Here is an 18,005-nt window from a genome sequence, read left to right on the forward strand (position 1 = left end):
TAGTCAGAGGGATCGACTTTTATGTGGATTAGCATTGTGCTAAATCATCAATTTCTAGAATACCAACAAGTTCCCTTCTGCTTCTCTATAATTAGTGTTTCCAAATGTTGCACAGGCCCAATGTACTTTTTTCACATTTGCAAAACAAGGACGTGCAAACTATACACTGACTGGTTTGCTAATAGGAATGTAATCTGAGAGCGACCGATGCACTATTAGGCTGCATCATAAATATTAGATTTGCAGGGGATCACAAAACAATCTGCCTTAGGAGAATTAATTAGGCTGGTGCTATTTGTGACCCCATACTATTGCCCGTGAGCATAAACTTATCAGGCCTCCAGGGACAGCAGAACATCATCTCTGCCTTGACATTCCCAAAAGGGGATTTATTTAAATAGAAATGTTTATTTCAACTCATGTCCTTAAAGGAAACAAGTGCAGTTTTTTAAAGAATTTTGTTTACCTATTTGAGAACACAGTTAGGGAAGGAATATTAGCAGCTCTCATCGCTGTCACCGACATGAAATCTAAATTGGAAGTTGTCCCCTGGAGGCAGCTTCCCTGTTGTGAATCAGTTAACAACAACCTCTATTGTGGGGTTGGTAACTTTTCAATGGTTTGAAACTACAGTCACAAAACATTGAAAGATACCATTAGATCTTACAATTATAAGGGAGGCACCCCAGTCACTCTTTCTACCAACTGTAATTTGGAAGAGGTCACAAAATGAATTTAGTTCACAGCACACCACACTGTTGCATGTGCATACTAATTGTTTTGTGAATCGCCAAGTTGACAATGCAGGGAGCGCAAGCTAAATAGTTTTATTTATTTATTTATTTACTTACTTTACTCCTTGCAGTCCTATGTCTGACTCAACTACCCCCACCCTGCCCCTCCCCACCCCGCCTTGCCCCACCGCCCTGTAGCACTTCCTCTGTGAGCTGCCACTGGGTGCTATGATTATCCAAGTCTTAAAGAACAGCTTCAGGAATCATTGGTCCAACACCAATCGGCCTCAAATTGCACTCAAACGTCTTATCCTAACCTAGTATTTTAGTGCACTTTATTTTTGATTCAAACAAAATAGCATATATTCCGACCTTCAGCCAGGGTTTAGAAAGCAAAGTCAGCAATATAGTCCTTCACTGCCATCGTATCATTCATAAATACGCTGTGCTGATGAAAACCTTCCTGCACATTGCATCCATTGACTCGAAGTCAGCAACTGATAATGTTCCTCATGACAAACTGTGGAGGACATTCAGTGACACATGCCTTCCAGTTTAAGTACTGAATGTTTTGAATGCATATAATTTCAGCAAGGTTAGATGTGGTGCATAGAATGATATAACGCAACGACTTTCTGTAATTAGATTTGTATGTCAAAGCTGTGCCCTTGCCCCAACCTTACTTTCCCTGCAGACTAAAAGTGTTGTCTCTCATTCAGTCAGACGCGTCGGGATAAGATAATAGATCTATAGTTTGCTAATGAGCCCCTCTTTATTTCAAGCACACTTACCAAACCACTTCTCTCATGTGTTCCCCTAGAGAGCTTACTGTAACACCAAGAAAACAAAATAATGCACGTCCTGCGGGGACCCCCGCCATAGCTACCGAGTGGCTGCAAGCTGCAAATAGTCACAACCGGATTTAAGTATCTGGGGATATTTGTGCCGCATGATCATGCGCAATTCACGGAAATAAACTTAACTCAACCCCTGCTGCGATTTAAAAAGGATGTTAAACATTGGCACACGTTGCCGTTAACACTGCTAGGACGTGCGGCTCTTTTTAAAAATGGTGGCACTCCCACGCATTTTGTACGCGCTACAGAATACGCCGTTCCCTATCCCTCAAACCTATTTTGGAGCAAAATAATGCGGAGGTCACAATGCTACTTTGGGATGGTAAAGCGCCTCGAATAGCGCTACAAAAACTTATTAAGGGTTGGTACGACGGTGGGATTGCCCTGCCGGATGTCAAGGCATATTACTGGGCTTCCCAGATGGTCGCGATTAATCACTGGTTGCACGTTCCACAGGACGACCCAGCGTTTAGACTTGATAGGCATCTATTAGAACCAGCGGGGATAATGAGTGCCCTATACAATAAAAAGAAGAAACATACAATCACGGGTCTGACATTACACACAGTACGTATATGGTTTGATGCTCAGCGAGCACTTGGTTGGGAAGGAGTGGTCACAAAGTCTATGCTGCTGTGGGACACTAAAAAACTGGGGATGCTAGGCAATACAAAGGGGTTCCGTAACTGGGATTCAGTAGGAATCTCAAAGGTCGGCGACCTATGGCAGGGGCGGGGTGGTCACCTTCGCTCACATACAGGACACATACAGCCTGGCGGCGACAGAGAGGATTCGATACATGCAGATTACTCACGCATTCCAGTCCCTGATACCGCCAGACACGAACCCGGAGGACTCCTCCCCGCTGGAGGATAGATTCCTAACAGGTCACCTCCAGAGAAATGTGATATCACGGACATACAAGAAAATAGTGAACAACAGAGCAGACCCCACAGGGACCCTGAAGACTAAATGGGAGTGTGAGGTAGGAGAGATCGACAAGGCAGAATGGAGAGAGGTGCTAGCTTCCCCTAAGGAGGCTGGTATTCCATCGAGGCTCAGGCTAGTGCAGCTTAAAATACTGCACCGTACATACTATACTAGGGCACTTCTACACAAAATCGGAAGGGCGGATTCGCCGCTCTGTCTTAGGGAATGCGGGGAAATGGTATCCTTCTACCATACTATCTGGAGTTGCCCCGTGATTGTGAGATATTGGATGGCGATCAGGACACTCTCTCAGGTTACACAAATCACTGTACTGCCAAGCCCTTGATGCTGCCTCCTTAACATTTGGGACCCAACGGACTTAAACAAGACGACCCAGGACTGGGTGACATTAGGAATGACTGTAGCAAAGAGGAATATCGCACAATGCTGGGGCTCCAGAGTTAGTCCCACTCTCACTTAGTGGTGTAGGGATATGGACTTGGCAATGGAGATCAGTGTATATACATATATATATATAGGGGCTGCCCAAGAAAATGGGAGAAGATATGGGGAAAGTGGAACACGTACAGTGGTGGGATCTGTGAACCCCCACAGTCTGAAGACTCTGACAAAAGTATGTGATTGTATTATGATATGTGACTCCCTGAACATGCCTGTGAATGGGAGGGTTGGGATGAGAGGGAAGAGAATGGGCGTACTATTTCACATGACTGTAGCATAAGATGTGGTTTCGACAATTATGATTTTACAAACGATGATTGTCATGCTGTCATTGGAATGCTCTACAATATGTCTAATAAAAATTGTTTAAAAAAAAAAATAACATACCTAAACATCCACACAATTCTCTAAAATCTAAAAAGCTAATAGAAGATGGGATATTCAAAACGGTTTCAGATATAGGGCACATAGGCAACTAAATACCTGCAACTATCAGATGTGTAAGACACATTGATAAAAGTAATGATCTTACATTACATCCCACATGAGCCATATAAACAACTGCTTCTGGGAGCGTTGCTAGAGAAACAGCATTAGCTTTCAAGTGTATAAATCTAATGCTTAAATGGCAGCAAATTGTTGTGAAGAAATATGTTTATACGAAACATTTCAATGTTGATAGCCTCCGAAAATCAGTTCTTGAAAACTTTATTGAGGCGTCTGGTTGACACTCAAGCAATCTCCCTTTACTTTGAACTAAATGTTATGAGTTAGGAATCTGTTGCTTCTTTAATACCTATTGGCACACTTTCGGGTTACAAGTGACCTAAAATCCTTTTCTGAGGCATTGTTGGAATTCTTATCAATCAGTTCATCATTGGAATTATTAATAATGAGGAAGCCCATTAATTTAATTATGTGCATTGAAGCCGGTAATTTTAGGTTTAGCACATTTTTGAGTGTCAGTCAGTCAAAATTTAACTTTATTTGGTTTATCACAACCTTAAAGTATACATATAAAAATAACAATCAATATAAAAACAAGATAAAATTCATGTTCTTTAAAATTTACGAATTCCTAAAAGAAGATCACCCGAAGTTTAATCTGTTTCGATTTTCGAGAGTAGGGTCTCTACTAGAGTCATGAATTTTACTCCACGGCATATTAGGATGTTCGATGATGCACCCATCCAACTAGTGACCGCCTGCCTGCAGGTGCGAATTCTTAAAGCGTTTAAAACTGATTTTAGCAAAGATTTTCTTTCGTCTTTTACTGTCTTGCACGTGCACATTAGATGGTACAAACTTTCTGTGTGGTACCCACAAAGGCGGCATGTCTTTTCTTGGTGTTTACTTTTCCAAGTTGGAATTAGGTCTTTTGAGCAATGATCGCCCAGTCTGTATGCCATGAATTTCATTTTTAGCGATAGCCTGAAGTGAGCTTCAAGATAAAATTGTGGTTTTAATCTTTTGTATGAATTGATTACTGACCAGGCGTGACGGCGTTTGGCCAAAATCCTTTTGTCTTCCACCAAGGATAGTGACTTTGCATTTAGTTTACAAATTTTATAGAAAGATGTTCGTTCCAAGTGGCTGTTCCATACTTCCTCGATGTTTAGTGTCACCAGGGCAGTTCGCAAATAGGAACCCCAAGAGTTTGGTTCTTTTTCATCTTATTGTTTCTTGATTTCCAGCCAACATAGGTTATTTAGTGATCCTATTTCTGATATTCTGAGTTTCCAGCACCATTTTGCAAAGATAGATTTCCTATGGTAGGCTTGGTTTTGTAGGCCAAATTCCAGGCGTATTTGCGCTGGGGATGATCCTTTAAAAAGATTAAACACAGATTTGTATACTCTAGTCTGTAATTTATTTAGGATGTCAATTTCTTTCCTGTGCCATATTTCCAACCCATAAGACAGGGTGGGTAACAGTTGAGCTGCCATTACTTTTAAAAGATGCCCATATGAGGGGCATTGTAGTTTCTTTTGGAGCAGTTTGTAGGCGAAGGTGAGCGATTGTGCTTTAGCTGTGATATCCCGTTTTTGGTCCACCATGGACATGTTTCTGCACAGTTTAATACCCAAATATTTATACGTGATTGTCTCCTCCATTTGAGTATTCTTTGCATACCATTTAAATGTTCCTCGGCTTGGGCCCGCCAATCTCACGACATTTGTTTTTTTATAGTTAAGTTCCAATCCTTTGGCCCATGTTTCGCTATATAAGGCAATTATTATATCTGTTAGTTTCTGTGGGATGCCCCAAGATTCTAGATTTTTCCACAGCCGGTCTCTTGGTACTCTATCGAACGCGGATTTTAAATCGATATAGCATGCCAATAATCCTACCTTCCTTTTCTCTGCTCTTTCTATTAAGAGGGCCAAAACGGAAAGATTTGTGGTGCATCCCATGCCTTCTCTAAAACCCGTTTGGAACTTCGAGACTATTTTGTTTTTATTTATCCATTCCTGTAGCTGACGTAATATACAAGATGAAAAAAGTTTTGCCTCTACATCGATGAGGGCTATCAGCCTTTAGTTCCCGGGTTCCATTGTGCTCCCATTTTTATAAATAGGGTGGAAGATGTTGCCAAACCAGGACCGTGGTATCTTTTTGTCAATAAACAGTTGGTTGAAAAGTGGGGTGAGATAGTTTGCCCAGAAGTCAGGGTCTTGTTTAAAAAGGGCATTCGGTAGTCCGTTGGGGCCTGCTGCGCGTTCTGCTTTTAATTTTTTTATCAACAAGGTTGTTTGTTTCACTGTTGTCAATGGGGATGAATCCATAGGTGCCCCGCTTGGTGTTTCTTTTGCCCATTTGGCTTTTTCGTGTTTTACTACATTTCCCAGATCTTTTCCCTTAGTTGTTTCCTTCCTTAAATCTGTGTACGGGAGTTGCAACGTATGGGTATTGTATAGGTTGTCTATATATTGTAGCCAAGAGGTTTCACTTATTCCTATGTTTTGCTGTGCACCAGTTCCTTTTGATAATTTATTAATTAAGCCCCAGAATTCACTGCTATTTGGTAGTTTACTTGTCCTTAGCAGGTCTACCCATATTTTCCCAGTATGTAGCCTTTTTGCCTTTCCACAGTCTTCTTTATATTTTTTTCTCATTTTCTGTATCTCGCCATTGTCTATATCCTTTCCCTGTCTGGTCATTGCAGCCTTTTGTCTTAGTTTCTTAGCAATTTCCCTTTTTTTGTCTCTTAGCTTTGTGGTATACCATGGCGGTTTGTAGGCGTCATATGCATGTTTCACTACTGGCTTTGCCGGGAATTTTTCTAGCAAAATTGTGTGTAAATTCTCCCAATTTTTTGCAAGCGAGTGGAGTTCCAGGGCCGCTGTATTTTCTGCGTGCGTATACACCGTTTCCATTATTGCATTTGTTATGGCTCCTCTCCATTTGAGTTTCCTTAGGTTGTACTCTTCTGGGATTGTAGCTAGCGATGCAATACTTGCTTTTTGTTGGATGTTTAATCTCAGTATAGTTTCTTGCGGAAAATGAACGCTTTCTGGTAGCGCTATGATGCCGAAATGGTTTAAGAGCTGTATAAACTCTTTGCTGATTAATGTGTAGTCTATTGTGGATTTTTTATTTCCGCACATGTAGGTGGTTTTTGCAGGTTGGTCGCCCTTTGTGTTTCCATTTAGCGTCATTAATCCCAGAGATTCCAGATTGTTCCTTATTGTTTGAATTTTGCTATTGTTTCTCTTGGGTTTTATCAGGTTACTGTTGAAATCACCTGTGATCAGCATCCCATGGCATTGATGAGTTATTTGTAATGTTTTTATTAAATTTATTAGTTCTAACAGTTTTTTGATTTTTGTAGACTTCTCAGGGTGAATGTAAACATTTAAGATCAGTAACTTCCACCCGACTTCTTTTGTGGCATGTTTATTTTCTAGCTTTATGATTTGTATCCAATTTACCCCTGAATCCATTATCTCTGACTTCCAATTGAAATCATTTGTTATATATGTGGACAGACCCCCTCTTGGGTGGCCATATTTAGCAATTTTTTCAGCCATCACATGATGTTCTTCATATCCAACGATTTGTCTGGGGGTGACATTCCATGTTTCTTGCAGGACAATTATGTCGAATGTACCCAGGAAAGCAATTGTCTCTTGATCTTGTTTCATGTCTTTAAAACCGTGGACATTCCAAGAGCAAATTCTTATTTTTCTATCCATTTTCTTAAGTTCCTCCATGTTTCGTACATGCTCTTTACGGTCTGAAATACTTCCATCAGGATCGATGAGAATTCATTACTTGTGGGATCCAAGACCAATCTTGGTCTTCCACCGGTCCGAACTTTTGTTGTCTTGTTTTTTTACTATTAGAAACGGGTTCCCTCCTTATTTGTCGGGTGATTGTCTCTTTTCTTGCTCCTCTTAAAATGAAAGATGTTTTTCCTTTTTTGTTTGTTGCTAGGGGGGCCACGCTGTTTAATAGTGGGTATGGATATTTTATCGGCGTAGGATATACCAGAGTTATGCCCCATTCGGCGAAGTCTACTCTTGTTGAAAAGATAAGGTCTGTTATCTCCTTTGATGCCCATGTAGTGCTGCTCATTTCACAGTCTGTGTCCTTATTCATTGGAACCAACTCTACTGTTATGAGGTTGTTTGATGTTATTTCCCTTAATTTCGGAATCTCTCTAAATAGTCTCAGTATGTTCCCCCGGTTCAGCGTGTCCATTTTTCCTTTTGTCGAGTATTCGGGCTTGAATAGTAATTTACGACCTGTCTCTATGGAAACCATTTGGGGTTTCTGATTTTGACCGAGATCTCTCCTTTCCTCTGTTTGGTCTCGGTGGATGTCTTGCCCTAGGTGTTGAACTGTGGATATTTCTAATGGACAGGACCTTAATAATGTCGCCGCTTCTTTGTGATACCATGTTTCTGGTTCAAATGATCTGAGAGTCGAGGACGGCCTCTCAAATCCCTTTGTGGTGCTCCGTGGGGGGCATTAGATATCCCTCCTTTGTTTCCTACCGTGATTGTTAATTGCGTATTCATGCTCAATGATTGATCTGTTTGGGTTTTGTTACTAATTTCTGTTTTGAATTGATTTGATTGCTTTTCATCAAATTCCCAAGCTGTCAATTTTAAATGTTCTTGCGCCTTAAATTCTAGTTGACTTTCTTGTATTTGCATTTTTGAGTGCATCCCTCTTCTCTTCGAGGTTCAGCTCAAAGAAGGAAACGTTTTGAAAAGATAAATAAGGAAAGTTCATGGCTTAATAAACCTTCTCTAGGAAAATTGATTGAAACGTTCTTCAATGTCAAAATGTTATTTGTATGCATCTGTGTACATGGAACTTACATTTTAATTATACCCTTAGCTACTTTTCCATATAATGGCAGCTTTCAATAATTCAGTGTAAGGATTGTTATCAATGTCAAGAGGATTACGAATCTAAAATATTTTTCTCCGGTTTCATCTGTAAGGGGGAGCAGAAAAAAAGTGATACCTCAGTACTATTACTCTACTCAGTACCTCAGTACTTCTTGTATGTATGGGTTATTCTAAAAATATATCTCCAGTTGGCAATGAGATTATGTAAATTTCCCTTTGGAAGAAGACACAGTATAATTCATTCCACTTTTACTATCTATTTCGAAGGGTCACTGCCATTTTTCCTAATATAATGATTGCTCTTTCTCTTTGTGCACATTTTAATTTTATGCTGTATTTATGATAATCTTATTTAATCAGCATTATAAATTTATTTTGGTATTATTGGTATTTTGATGTGTTTGTATTTGATTATTTGTATATTAATGAAGACAGTACAATTCAAGGTTATAAAATGTTTTAACAAAATATAACAATTTGAAATGTCTCCTTTGAATAGAGGTCTGAGACTAAAAACAATATATATATCCCGCATCTATACAAACTCTTGAGAAAATGTCAAGCAAATATTTTGAGGTGTACATTCAAGTTATGAAAAACAACAGAATCAGATAGATATTTTCTTATTCCCAGTGTCCTATATTATTCTCTAATGTTAGCTCTGCAAACAATTAGACTAACAATAGTTACTGATGTAGTCAACATCAATTATTTCCATAAATGCAATAGAGGGGCATAACATGAATACGCTGTAAAATCAAAGTAGCTTAACAAATCTAACAGTTTTATGGTACAATTAGCAACACACTAAACGGAAATATGATCCACTTAGAATATAGCAAATGTTAAGCATTCTGTGTAACAGATCTGTGTTTATGGAAATGTACGGGTCATGAAATGAAAATGGTGGCATGATAACATAGCCTTGTTGACTTAAACTCCATGTTCAATATTTGTTTGCAAGCAGATGTCTGTGGTATGAGGACCATTTGCTGTGCTGTTGTCTTTTCTTTTTATTTTCAGAGGTACTTGTAGACAGTTCTCAAACCTTCAGGCCAGTTATCAAAATGATTGCTGGACCACAATATAGGTTTGTCATGTGGAAATATATTATGATAGCAGGATGTGAGGTCAGGGCCAGTACTTCTTTGTTGAAATGGATTCCTTGCTAAATAGTACAAAAGAATTAGTAAACAACTAACTCAAAAATAACATCATTCTATTAGCAATGTATCTCATCTGCACAATAGCAAATGTTTTAAAAATAAATGAATATGGACAACACATTGCATTCTTACAGTTTACCCCTGCAGTATGTAAATTGGTTACTCGATCTAATTAATACACAAGACCTCTATGCAGCACCAATAAAACAGCCATAGTGCAAATGGGCAGTAGGGCATTCTTTGATGGCATATTTTGGAAATATGATACAAAAGGATAAACTTCAAGTATATCCCAAACCATTTCTACACTTTTGCTCTTTCTACACGTATTTACCATCTATACCATGTTTTACTGCTAGGAAACTTGAACAGTCTCCAGTCTTCCATTTAATGTAGAATCTTTTTAAACTAAGATCCCTATCCACAGCATGAATGCTCATTATTCTCTTTGTAAATAAATCTGAAATACAATATACACGTTTTCTAAAACATACCCCTGATCCACAGTATCTTCCAAGTCTGGGTGCTGTGTTGTCATATCCATCATAGATTTCCAAGTAGTCGTAGCCGCAGTCTGCTTCTTCTTCAGTTTCAAAAGTCTGAAATATCACTTCTACCCCATATCCATCATCTGCTACTATCACCCAATCACAGTCCGACTGCCCTGGATAGTTATTATCACCAAATTGGGCATGGGAATAAAGGTCTTTTGTTGTAACTTCTGCCTTCAGGCGTCCACCACATTCTAAAGGAAAAGCATACATTTTAGATTGCTTCAAAATTGGGCAAAAGTTAGTGCATCATATCTGACAGAGTGACTTGGCAGGCTATGTACCACTGACTTCACAGCTTACACTAAAAGCTGAAGATAAAGCCTAATATAAGTCATTTTTTCAAAAAAAGTTATATGAATACCAAATACATAAGTCAAGGCCAATTAAATCTCTCAAAATGTAGATTAATAACATTCACAATTAAACAAAGCATGAGATAAATCATACTGCATTTATATGAGCCATACTAAGGAGCCCAGTAATTAAAATGGCAGAAGGCACAAGATGCAGACCAGAAATAGAGAAGTTACAGTTACATGATCCTAACTAGACTACAAAATATGTATGGATGGTATTTATAGTGTGTAATCCAACGGAAGGCAACTGATCAAGGGCAGGCAAATTGGGATATGATTAGGGATCATAATGGAAGGCTTTTTGGGATAAAGAATGCACACCCTCTCTTGCCATATATGTCTGAAATTGTTTCCATGTAATAATAGTGTATTTTCTTTTTCTTCAAGCCTAAATATACATTCCCATCTTCGTTAGGCATTCCTTGATGAAAAGGTTGCAAGAGTACTTTTCCCAGTGATAATCTTCATAGCTGTTATGATAGGCCCCAAGCACTATACAATGAAGAGTAATTAATTGCATGCCAAAATTAATCATTATTTATATACTAATTACTCAGGCCATAAATAGTGTTGAGCCCCTCTCCTTTACATTAATTCCGTTTTTTGACCGTCCTCACGTACAAGCCAAAAGAAATGATGTAAACAGATAGGAAGCTCAAAGAAAATCTCCTGGCAGCATATAGGCAGTAATGCTATCAGCAACTGTCCCCTAAATACCACCAACACAGATAATTCAACAACATTGTCCCTGTCTTCGACGTAGGCAAAGTTGACCTTGTTGTTCTGTTATTACTTGATATTAGAACAGTTCACCAGCATATGAACTAAATTGCCATGGTATTTTGGCAGAACGAATAAATCCCGTCTTCATCTAAATGTTTCTTTTGCCACAATGATGCCCTGTAAAATGAACTTAACACTTGCTGTGTGAACAGTTTGTAGATTTACATTAATTTGCGATCATTTCCCAGAGATCACATATCTTAATTTAACTTGAGAGCCTATTTCATCATTAATACATTTATAATTATCCTGATATTTTTTGGTAGAAGTTGAATTAAATCACACTGCATTTAAACCAGTTGCACACCCCTCATCAGAGGTTTAAGTTCTTTGAGACTAATAATAATGATTTGTTTTATTTCCTGTGGAATGTGGATGTATTATGTTGCATTGCTTTGTTTACTTCCAATTTCAGAGTGGAACCTTGCATGAAAATGCAATTCTGATGGATACATCTACCTGCAGATTTCTCACATTTTGAATCTCCTACCAGCACTGTGGAGACTGAAAAGTTGAACCACCTCTTTTCCATTAGTAGGAGGTGCCTTAGTTTCAAGTTGACTCCAGTGCCTGCCTTGGATGTGATGTCAAGGAGCAGTGTATGGTACCACCTGTGCTCTAAAATCTAGTCTTTCTCTTCTGTGCCATTCAACATTTGCTCTAAATTGTAAGTGTAGTTTTAGAGAAAAATGTCATCTCCAAAAATGTCATGTTTTTAATTATGTCAACTCTGCCAAACTTGGAAGAAGTCCATTTGAGATCCCCATGACATTTCATTATGGTAAAGAACCTAGGAATGACTCAAAGCCTTATTATACATGTGGCTACATGCATTTGAAGACTATCAAGGAAGAGGGTTTTAAGCTTCAGGTTACAATCCAAGTCCTGTTCTGGTGGCAAGTATAGGGAAAAAGGATCATCCTCAGAGAAATCTTCCCACAAAAAATAGTGAAGTACTGAGTAGGTGACCCATCCTCACTTTGACATCGCTCCTGTTCACGGGGCTGATCATGTGATGGCAGGTCTGTACGCTGTCCCCAACTCTCGTCTTTGGGTTTAATACCTCCTCTGGAGGACAAAAGCTCAGTGTTGAAACTCAACTCTGCTTTCGGGGCGGCCAGACCCACTGGCACTGACCTCACTCAAGTGGTAGCATTCTTCAAGGCCTTTGAGTCTATGTTCTGACTATTTCAGTCTTCCAATGGTGGGCCTTCAGGCCCCAAAGCACCTACAGCATCTCCAATCATGCCTCTACTTGAAACCCACTGATTTTCATGATACTGCCCTAGCCCCAGGACAGTTACTGTACCACCATAGGCCTTTCTGGTTACTCTGGCCTCAAGTCAATGACACCTACAATACCAGCTTCAGATGTACTATCAGTATTCCCTGCAAGCAGGACCACTTTGGCTAAAGCTCATGGCAAAGTGAAAACAAACTTTGGGTCACGCTCCATATATAAAGTCCAGATAATCTTCCTTCATGAGGAAGATGATAGTACTGAGGTGAATAATTTGGATACTGTTAGCGATCTCTATTTGGACCTCCAAAACACCAGTAACTTGCATTCTTCTGCAGAGGTTGACTGACATTTGGTGGCCTCTTTGGAGGACTATCTTCCTTTTAATGTAGTCCTATGCAAGGCAGATGAGGTCCTAGAATTACCTCTTTCAGTTGCAGAACTTAAGCCTAACCTAGGTACAGAAATGTTCCAACGTATCCACTTCAGAACTCCTATAGCTTTACAACAAGGCTCATCCTCATTATTATTTTGCACATCTGGAATAGGCTGATCTCTGCTCTGACCATCAAAAGGCACGGTCATCGGCCATCTCCTGGAAAACTAAAATGTTAACCCTCTCACCTTTCATGTGGGAGCCTCGAATTAGAGGTTTCCTCTTGCTCCAAGCTTAACTCCAATTTGTTTTCCTCCATTCCACCCAGCAGACAGTCGAAATAGAGTGAAGAGGTAGGAAAGAAAGTATACTCTGTGTGGCTCTTTGTGCCTGTAATGCTGCATGTCTGTTGGTTTGCTATTCCCATGCCCTTGGCATGTTGTGCAGATGGCATTTTCACTTTTAGCAGACCATGTGAATGACCACTTTGCCAAAGTAATTTATGATGGATTTGGGCCAGCAAGAAAATTCTTGGATTAATTTGGCCTCAAAGAGATGTATATAAGGTCACACAACTACTTACTCTTGGGGCTTGGTTACCTTTGCTTGCCAGTTCCAGCAGACTGTTGTAAAATTCAAAGGTGGCTTCAGAGTTCAGTTGTATTGGCAACATCATCTTATTTCAGCCTCACTAGCATCCAAATGAGTTTTCAATTGTTACAGGGGTGGGTAGATGTTGGAGGGGGAGGGGGTTGGAGTGCCAAGTCCAACAGCTGCAGTCCCCTTTCTCTGCTTCATTTGCAAACCATTTTTGCGCGCATGTGGCCTTTAAGAAGGGGTAACCTTCTATTTGATGCACTGGCAATACATTACAATGAGCCACTAGGTCCTTTAGAGTATATATGGGGATACCACCTCCCTTTGCAAAAGCCCTCACCCCCACCCTCATCCATCGTGTTCTTCTGTCTCCCAGCCATGCCATATTATGTCTCCCTACTTTGGGGAAAGTTACAACAGAGCTGATTACAGAGCACGAGAGGGGGTTTGGTTGCTACTTCCAATTTGCATAGTCCCCAAGAAGGGCTGGATCTCTACCCCATTCTGGTCTTAATGTCCTGTATTGCATTTGTTCACAGGGAGATCTTTGTGATGTTTTCCCTGGCACATTTCCTTTGATTCCTGCAGTTTGGAGATCATAATCATTAGTTCTAATGGTTGTATATTCTGTGCATTGGTTGTTCAGTCTCACAGAGATGTTCTTTGTCAGAAGTTTCACTCGCTATCGGTTTTTACCACGTATCTTCACTGATCATTTCAATGATTGTGGTGGATTTTCAAAGGTCAGAGACACATGTATTTTGTGTGGATCACGGACTTGATGCTGCCAGTGGGCCAGCTTCAGAGTGCAATTTTGTAGTCTTAAATTGGGGTATTCCTGCATCAACTTAAAATCCTCACCTTCAGATACTGGGCCTCGTCTTCATATGAGCAAGCCAGCATTTGCTCACATTCTAAGTGCCTGAAAGCTCTCGCGCTATGGCCTTGGGTCTGTAATTATGAGGCCTTGTTGACTGTCAATCATCTGGCCAGCTCGGTGAATGTGAGGGCAGGTAATCTCAATGAGTGCCATCTTGCTGACCACAAGTTGATTTACTGAGAGGCTATCTTCTCTCAACAGAGCACCACTCTATGAAATCTTGTGTCTTTCAATTAAAGCACTCAGTGGCGTAGTAATGATCCTTCATTTCCAGCTGGAAGGGCCTCTGGGAGATGCATTCCTCTTTGTTTGGAACTATTACAATTAGCAGCCATTTTCTTCAATTCTTCTCATTTCTTGTGTTCTGAAGAAGCTTTGTCAGGGCCAGGTACAGGTTATCTTGGATCATGTACATTTGCACGAGTGGATGTGGGGGGCAAAAAGGCCTGCTACCCTTCTCTCCCCATCCATATTCATTCATGGTAAATCACCTTCATTGATGGTAGGGGTGGGGGAATGGCCTAGCCGAGCAGCAGGATGGCCGATCGGTGAGAGGGCTCTGCCGGGCGAGGACTGATCCGGCAAAATTCCTTCTGCACACGAGACAAAGAAACATCGTATATGGTGCTGCTTGCACTGCAAACGTGTTGTGCACCTGGCGGACTGCAAGAAACCGCATTTAAAGTGACCTAAGGGCTCCGCTTCGGCCACTGATTGTGGCAGAAGGGCGGGTCTTGTTGGGTCTTGTACGCGGGCCGGAGCCCGGTGCTTGTGTACCCAGTGCCCGAAGGTGGGCGTGCACCAGCTGTGCAGAGGACGGGATCGGCGTTGGATCGTTATGACAGACCATGGCACAACAAGTAAGGAGTTGGCAGAGTGGGAGTCTCTAGTAAGCTGCTCTCCCTTGATGGTGTCCTGTGTGCTCAAGGGGCGCCATATCCGTCAGAACAAGCGAAGCCGTAAACGCGCCATTGTGGGCGGTGTAACAAGGCCTCTGTGGCGGCAAACTGGGCCTAATAATAAGCTGCAGTGTGATAAAAGTGTTGGAGGGCACTAGCGTATATATCCCTCTTAGCCCAGAGAGACATTTGTGTGTGGCGCAGAGAGAGCTGCCGCCCTGAGAATCATTGTAGATGGATGAGCGCTGTTCAAGCATAGCCGAGCTGATGCTGTTTTGTGCCAGACCCCACAAACAGGCGCATTGTGCGCATCACTGCCTGGAGTGAAGTGCTGGTGAGCAGACCTCTGACAATAGCCAGAGCTCGATTTGGGGTGGAGAGCGCTGCCTCTGTATATGCGCAAGAGGCTGAAAAAGCGCTAAACAAGTGAGGCTACGCTGCAGCTGTAAGTACACATTGGTACCCAAAATCATCCTTGTTGAAGACACTGCCAGTTGTGGCACTGGTAATTCACACCCCCCCCCCCAAGATGGTATTACACTTGGTTTGGGGATAGGGATTGCCGTTCCTGAGTCGTCGTGTGAAGCCGGAGACGCCCTTGTGCAAGGTGGATTGTATTGTAGTCACTACTGTGCACTGGGATATATATTTCATCACAAAGGGAATTATGCACGTGGCACTGGTGATTTGCCCCCTCCGGTCTGGAACTCACTCCCTCCACGCGTAGAGAGTGTCATAACCGTATCAGTGGATGCGGACAGAATTGCATTGACATTGGTGGAAATACACTAGACCCATCTGTGAGCTACAGACCTTTTCCTAGGCACCTTGAAGTCATTGACATCAAGTGGGCTAACATTGAGGGGTCCTTCCTGCAAAAAGTGGCACCCATTGGGTCGATCCATCAGTACATCCTGGTGGTTCAGCGGCAACCATTCACAAGATTGCAGTAGTTTTAGCCCTGGTGCCGGGGACACGCACTTAACAAGAAAGGGGGTGCCTAGACACTTCAATCCATTGCCAGCACACCACAGTGTCGCAAATACCACGTCGTGCTCAATTGGTGATCAAGCTGAGTGAGTGCACATAAGTCTGGAACTGGGCGGGGTGTGCTAGGATACTATAAAAGATCTGCCACTACTTGTAGCGCACCACTGGAAGCACAAAATGGGGAAAAACAGATGCAAAGCAACCAAAACTGACATTTGAAAATGAAAGACAAACTCGTCAGGGAGATGCCGACTCAGACCCAGACACGGCACATGGCCCACTAGATGACACCGAAGGTGGGAATGCCGATCTCTGCAGTCTCTTACTGGAAATAAAGTCCTGTCTCAAAACTATTGACTCCAAACTTGATGGCCTAAATGCCGGGCTTGACTAGGTCAAAACTCAAGTGGACACCCACGAACTCTGGTTAGACCAGCTCGAGAATCGCCATACTGAAGTGCATGAGTTTGAGGTTGACACCAAAGAGCAACTGCTGAATATGGAACGGGTCCTTACAGTCATAAGGGCCAAAAAGGATGATTTGGAGGCTCGCTCCTGGAGGAACAACATTCGCCTCATAGGTATTCCCGAAACCACGGCTACTGGGAAAATTGAACTCTTCATGGAGGAACTGCTAAAGGATATCTTTGAGTCAGAGTTGTCTCCAATGTTTATTGTGGAGCGTGCCCATCCGGCTCTGGGTCCTAGACCTCCGGGAGGCACAACCCCAGGCCGATCCTTGCTAAAATATTAAACTATCGTGACAGGGATGCTATACTCAAGGAGGCCAGGGAACGTGGTCAAATTTCATACAGAGGGAATAATGTCTCATTCTACCCTGACTTTACTCCTGGTGTCCAGGCGGTAAGTCGAGAATTCACCCAAGCCAAGAAGATCCTGCGGCAAGCTGGCGTGTCTTAGGCGCTGCTCTACCCTGCCAAGCTAAAGGTCTTTCATGAACAAGACACACACTTTTTTACAGACGCAATGTTGGCGTTAAAATTTGCTAAACATATCTGTGGGACAAAGAAACAGAAGGCGAGCACTGATAAACAACACAGTGTAGACCATAGCCTAAGTGATAATGACTAGTATGTAGTATCAGATGATAGTATGTTTCTGTTTGAAGTGTGTTAAAACCGGGCCTTCAACTCCAACGACACAATAGCGTAGGTGTATGCTATATAACTATGGCGCTACTTTTTACGTTAAATACAATTTTCTGTACATGTTGCAAAGAGGGATTATACACCTCGTCCACCCGGTTCTTGAACTGGGTTGTACGCCGGTTACCCAAGCCCCTCAGGGTGATCTCCCGGGTGCTTAGCTTTTTCTTGTTTCCTTTGTTAAGTTAGTTCAGTGGGAGGGGTATGTTAGCTCAACCTGCTTGGGTGGTTGGTGTGGGTGGGGGTGGTATCTTAAAGGGGGAATGAAAAGATTGAGATTAAAATGGCAGGAACACATTAGGTCGCATATGCCATACCAACTGCAAAGGAGTACAAATGATACACTCCAGCGTGGAACAATTGACCAGAACAGACAATGACCTCATACAACTGTTTAACCTAGAATATTTAAGGGCTAAATGACAACAGGAAGGTTCGCCTCATACAATCATATCTAGTCAGGCATAACATCGACATATGGTTTCTGCAAGAAACGCACCTCTTGAGTCAGACGACCACCATACTGCAACACAGGCCCTGGTGGCATATATATCTAGCGACCTACTCCAAGTACGCTAGGGGGACCGCGATCCTTATCCGGAAGAACATTGGCTGGACACAGACTTCATCAAAGTCAGACCCAGAAGATAGA

General features: G+C 41.6%; 1 protein-coding gene across 1 annotated transcript in view; it reads right to left on the bottom strand.

Annotated features, from left to right (window-relative positions):
- The window catches only part of TLL2 (tolloid like 2), a 2,328,887-nt gene that overhangs the window by 24,874 nt on the left and 2,286,008 nt on the right, over nt 1-18,005 (bottom strand). Inside the window, exon 20 of the mRNA XM_078643121.1 lies at nt 10,007-10,257. Coding sequence (XP_078499247.1) covers nt 10,007-10,257 — 251 coding nt within the window. The remainder of the gene's footprint in view (nt 1-10,006; nt 10,258-18,005) is intronic.

This window comes from Lissotriton helveticus, chromosome 5_1, assembly GCF_964261635.1.
Source record: "Lissotriton helveticus chromosome 5_1, aLisHel1.1, whole genome shotgun sequence".
Classification (NCBI taxonomy): Eukaryota; Metazoa; Chordata; class Amphibia; order Caudata; family Salamandridae; genus Lissotriton; species Lissotriton helveticus.